We start from the raw sequence: 5,864 nt of genomic DNA, 5'->3' as shown, positions 1-5,864 counted from the left end.
AAATCTAAATGGATTCAATAGAAACCAAACGTAGCCAAACCCTGCACATAATATACCCAACTGAATCATCAATCGCCTTCTCTCTTCTCAGGTGCGCTGGCGAAAGTGTCTGCAAAGACAAATGGTGGCTCAAGACTGCCGGTTTGGCCGACTGCTTCCTGTTGACAGACGATCCCTTCGGGCCTGCTGGCATGAAACTGGACGAGTGTGCGTTCTGTTGCCAGGGCAGCGGTTGCAACCGGAAAGCTATCCCGGACATGAGCACGGTGTATCAGCCATAGATGTGTACTGCTCCATAGAGACGACAGGCTATTGACCACTTTTCAGAGCACATCAACATTGATGTTTCTTCCCATAAGAAGTATTTATATTTGGCCACAAATGTATTGTATATCTACAGGGCATTCCCCATTTGTCTGTGTGAAATGTGTTGTGTTTTCAAGTGTATTAATTCACCGCCATCAATTTTAAAGACTGTATTTGAAAACGCATTTTTATTCCAATTATATGGTTTGTCTATAAAACGATATGTATCACCAAAAATGTTTGAGGTTAAAAAGTTACATAAATATTTTTTACTCATAAAGAAATAGTGAGAACAAATTTTAATGCACTAAAACAAATCAGTCTCAGAATTCACAAAAGCAAACTTTAATATCAAGCTGTTTTGTTTAATTATTCCAGTTTTCACAAGATGTACAAGTGCATTTTCGAAAGGCATTACATCTGTACGAAGATCAATATCAGTTTTACAAGTATGACATAGAAGAACTCTTTTTATAAGACAAAAAAGAACGTAAAATAACTAGCAACGTTCCTTGTGTGTGAGCAAAGCCTTTTGAGGACATGAAAGAACATTTATTTGTTTCGTCTTAGCATCTGTATTAAGTGTAATCTGCGCCTTCACAAGAGCTTTGGGTTGACCCTACGATAGGAAAAATGAGAGCTTCCGCATGCAGACGAATAGAACACCACAATCATTCTTTCGTTCACAGTCTTTATTGTTGGTTTATTTGTTTAAATGTTATTATGTTAGCATTTATTTACATAATTGTTTGTTCACCCAGTCAAGGGGAATTCTGAACAACGTGTGTGTGTATTCCATGTTGTCAGAGTAAGGGACATAAGAACTGTCTCTGTATCACAGTATTGAGACCACGTGTAGAGTGCAACTCCGTACGTGCCAAGAGGATATATACGCTTTACAAAAAGGGAAAGGGTTACAGCAACCCAAAACAAGCACCTATTTATTCCAACGTTATTCAACTACAACGCTTTTTGAAAAAAAACTCCATGGTGTCTATGGATCTTTATTGCAGAACAACGTCGATATCCGACATGTTGGTCCAGTAGACCATTGGAGATTTTGAAGTTTTTAAGGCTCGACGCTAATTACTCTGGAATAAATCGGTGGTTGCTACCAAAACGTCAGTCTGTCTCAAACAGTTATAACAGAATAAAAGATGGCAGGACGATATCAAAGAGCCGATGGGGTAGAATGTCGGCACAGAAAAGAGCCAATAAAACAAAGCGGAGGTCGTTGTTGTAGGGCTGCATCCTGCAGTGAACGAACAACGCCTAGAAAGAACGAAAGAAAGAGTATCTTTTATCGCCACCAGTAATACAGTCCTTGAGACAGATGAGAAAGAGGCCACCATCTTGAAGCATAGCTCCATAAGAACTAACCCCGAACATGAACCCTTTTGCTGGGTTAATATTCCATCGGAGACCTCTTTAGGTAAAATACCCAACTCACTGGTGTCAAATCAATCAGAGAAATACACACCTCTTCACATTCGGCAACTTGGTAACAGAACCCTAAAATAAGTAGAATTGGTACATAACATGGCGAGGTCAAATCATAAATATAAACAGCATTCTTTTGTGTTTAAAGTAAGCAAAGACACAAAATTCTAGAGACTATTCAGTATGTCCGATCAGAACCTCTTACCCTATCCCGTCCCATCCCATCCCATCCCATCCCATCCCTTCCCGTCTCATCTCATTCCATCCTTCCATCTGTATCACATCTCATTTCACCCCATATCATCGCATTCTATCCTATTTCATACCATAGCATACACTACATTCCTATCCTATTTAGCATTATGTTACATTAACTGACTTTCCACCCTACCCCATCCTCTACCATGACATACAATTCACCTCTCCTATCGACCACACCGAAGCGCATTCTTACACTCTCGGAAGAAGTTCTGGGAGCAGAAGCTGTAGATGATAGGGTTGGACACAGAGTTGAGAAAATAAGAGCGGATGAGAAGGTTTTGCGCCAGCTCCCAGGCGTCGCTTGACTCTGACACCAACTCCGGGTTGGCGAACTTGAGTATCATCAGCGCCAGGTGGGGCAGGAATGACGTCACGTAGATCAGAGTGATGAGAGAGAACATCAGGGTGGTCCGGAGTGCGCCTAGGGAAACAAAGATAAGGCAAGATAAGGTAAGATCAGATCAGAAAAGATCAGGTCAGATCAGATCAGATCAGAAAAGATGAGATAAGATAATACTTTATTACCCCAGAGGGAAATCTTTCTTGGCTGTAATTACTCGTAATTATGTTACGATGTAAATTAAATAAATTATTCCAATGAATAACATATTTCAGTTCTTAGAATTGAATCAAATTTTCAAGCCTTAAACGTTTTGGGTTTCTTTCCGAATTTTACCCCCCCCCCCCCTTCCTTTTCAGAAAAGTAGTAGCGTTAGGCAGGTACTTGTACAGTTTTGACGAATGTGCCTAAAGACAACGAGCTATCGAGTACATGATATTTGGGAGTATCTGCACTTGAAATGATGATGATGATGATGATGATGATGATGATGATGATGATGATGATGATGATAATGATGGATTACATATAGGGTAGATCTACATCCTTGCTAAAAAGTAAACTACATGGGCATTGCCTTTCATCATTCGTGAACGGTTCGACTTAATATGTAGCACAAGCGAGCCTCCCATTCTGAACCCTAAATAATTTTCAGTTCCTCAATAACATCATGAGCACATATTAATACATGGCGTTGGTGGTCTAGTGGTTAGACAACCGAACCCTTAATCGGGAGGTTACGGGTTCGAGGGTTAGGGGCTCAGTCGGATATTATGACCTCTGCACCAAGTGTCTCGGTCACCAGAGGTCAGATTCTCTGCTTTAACGTCCGAGTCAAATTTGATCAAGTAAGGCAGGTGTGTATAACCGTAGCATGCACGAAAGCCATCAAACAAAACTACATGAGCAACAATAAACAAACACGGGAACAAATAAACAAAACAGCAATGACAAACAAACAATAGAAACTGAAAATGAAACAAACATAAAAGCAAAGTACCCCCCCCCCCAAAAAAAAGGGAAAAAAGACAAAAAAGAAAGAATTTAAAAAAACATAACTTTCTATGTATAAATGCCCCAATAAATTTCAGCGGTAAGAGAAGGGACAGGGGATGGGTGAACACAAGGGAAAATGCATGATTGTTTTAAATTGCAAATGAGTCTTCATAAAAAATAAATTCAATTGTTTATTTATTGAGAAAGTAAATTCCTGATGAATGATTGAGTTGAATGTGAACTTGTACGTGATGGACTGGGAACTGAGTGCTCGTGTCAACCGAGTGGAAGTCTTTGACTTAATACAAACGTTTTGCAAGAAAAGAAACAAACAAGGGGGGAGAGAAATTGCAGCGAACAGAAAAAGATATATATATATATATATATATATATATATATATATAGAGAGAGAGAGAGAGAGAGAGAGAGAGAGAGGGTGTGTGTGTGTGTGTGTGTGTGTGTGTGTGTGTGTGTGTGTGTGTATGTGCGTGTGTGTGTGTGAGAGAGAGTGAGAGATAGAGAGGGATAGAGAGAGAGGGAGTGTGTGTGCGTGTGTGTGTGTGTGTGTGTGTGTGTGTGTGTGAGTGTGTGTGTGTGTGTGCGTGTGTGCGTGTGTGTGAAGGAGAGAGAGGGGGGGAGGGGGGGAGTGAAGGAGGGAGAGAGGGGTACTCATTGCCTTTAGAGTGATGGTCTTACCAGGAGCCTCAGAGCGGATATTCAACTTGCGGAGACTTCTGAACCCGCGCAGAGATGGTCGTCGTTTCCTGGTTCTGCACACACCTGCCTCTGTGAGACAGACAGTTTGTTTGAGTAAAGAGAAGCACATCGGCACAATAATGGCCATTTAGTGCTGGAAAAAAGTAAGACAGACAAACACACAGACAGAAACAACAGAGGGAACATGAAGAATTAGGACCTATCAGTGGCACTCTCCAACCACTTGCTGGGATAGATAGGAATAATCAAATATAATGATATAAGGAAAAGAAAGAGATATGGATGGCGATAAACAGCAAAGGGAAGAAAAGTTTGCAAAACAATCGAGAAGATCAAACAAATAGGAATTCCTGCGTCACAGCAGACGACATTGTTAGCTCATTATTGTCCTTCATTTTAAATACTGTAATGATGCCACGTTATCATTAAGCTAAATAAGTTATTGTGTGTGCCAGAACATACCAGTCTCAACAAGCAAAAAGAAATGATGGATGTTCTGAACAAAAGAAAAAAGTAGGAAAAAAAGAACAATTTAAAGCTGAGTACGCAACCTACTGATGTTTGCGTTCGATATGTCTCCTGAAAGTGGTCTGTCTGGACTTCGCCAACCGGACACCAGTTTCTTGTCGCCTGCGCCGAAGCTGGAACTAGAAAATAAAAACTTCCGGTTCTGAGCCCTCTGGAACTGGGGAAGAAATTCAAGGGTCAAGGAATTCCGGTAAGGTATAACCTTTGGCCTTTTGGGTAACTCAAGAGACATAGAATTAATATTTTCCTTAGCTGGCTGGAGAGGCTGGTTTGAGCTCAGAAGGAATGCGCTGTCTTCTTTGAAATCTGAAGACAAATGTTCTGGCCTCGTTATTTTTTGGTGGTTATCTTGAGAGTCAGTTGACTGGGTGGAGTTTGTCGATTCGGTGGGTATGATGAGGGAGCTCAGATGCCCAAGAGACCGGTAAGTTTTACCGACTGTAGACACTTTTGGAAGGCATGGGTTTGAAGACACTGTTCTCAACGCGCGATTCGTTGGTTTGTCTTTAATAAGTTTTGAACCCATTTCCTGCAGGTTTCCTGTAATGGCGCTTGTGAATTTGGCAGACGTGAAACCATCAGTTACTTCGCCACTAGACGTTGTACCTGACTCATCTGTAGTTATTTCATCGGAAGTCTCCGTAGCCTCACTGTGGCTTTTCATTTTCTCCCCTTCAGTGTTCGAGTAAGGATCAACTCTTGAATATTCGCAATTTTCACATGCATTTGATTCATTGATCCTTGCAACATCCATTGAGATGTCTGGATGTGTTTCATTTTCGCTCGTTTTGTAATCATGATTTTCGCACAGCTTGTCCGAATACGTTGAGTCAATTTGGTCTTCAGAAGCCTGTTCCTCCTTTTTGTACACACAATATTTAATAGTATCCGATTTCTGATTTAGGAAAGGCTGTGCTTTCTCCTCTTGTGTACAGAAACTGTTTTCTTCCCTCCTAGCATAGATAGGGGTGGAGTTAAACTTAGTGTCCCCGCCCTCATCACTGAAGCTCAAGAACGACACGGGCGGAGACACGGGCGACGTGTAAGGGGAGGGCGTGGTTTGGGCGGAGTCAGGGGATAAGCGGGACGGGAGCCCAATGGCTAACGCCGTGTCCAGTTTTAGGTTGAGGTTGGCGAAGCTGCGTCGTCGCTGTCGGCTGCGCGCGTGCTGGAACACCCGGCGTGCGATGAGTGAGTAGAGAAGAATGAGGATGAAGGCGCCCACGACGAAGGTGAATAACTGAACACTCACATAGGCCAAGGGTACAGCTGTCTC

General features: G+C 41.9%; 2 protein-coding genes across 2 annotated transcripts in view; one reads left to right on the top strand and one right to left on the bottom strand.

Annotated features, from left to right (window-relative positions):
- The window catches only part of LOC106012584 (putative uncharacterized protein DDB_G0286901), a gene marked incomplete in the record, with an annotated part of 8,221 nt that extends 7,234 nt beyond the window's left edge, over window positions 1–987 (top strand). The window contains 1 exon segment of the mRNA XM_035971345.1: window positions 92–987. Coding sequence (XP_035827238.1) covers window positions 92–281 — 190 coding nt within the window.
- Window positions 632–5,864, bottom strand: part of LOC101850828 — a gene marked incomplete in the record, with an annotated part of 14,972 nt that continues 9,739 nt past the window's right edge. Inside the window, 3 exon segments of the mRNA XM_013085951.2 lie at window positions 632–2,428; window positions 4,040–4,129; window positions 4,616–5,864. Of these exon segments, the coding sequence (XP_012941405.1) occupies window positions 2,172–2,428; window positions 4,040–4,129; window positions 4,616–5,864 (1,596 nt within the window).

The sequence above is a fragment of the Aplysia californica genome, unplaced genomic scaffold (assembly GCF_000002075.1).
Source record: "Aplysia californica isolate F4 #8 unplaced genomic scaffold, AplCal3.0 scaffold00420, whole genome shotgun sequence".
Taxonomy (NCBI): Eukaryota; Metazoa; Mollusca; class Gastropoda; order Aplysiida; family Aplysiidae; genus Aplysia; species Aplysia californica.
Note: the sequence above shows the minus strand (reverse complement) of the source record. Positions and strands in the feature narration are given on the sequence as shown.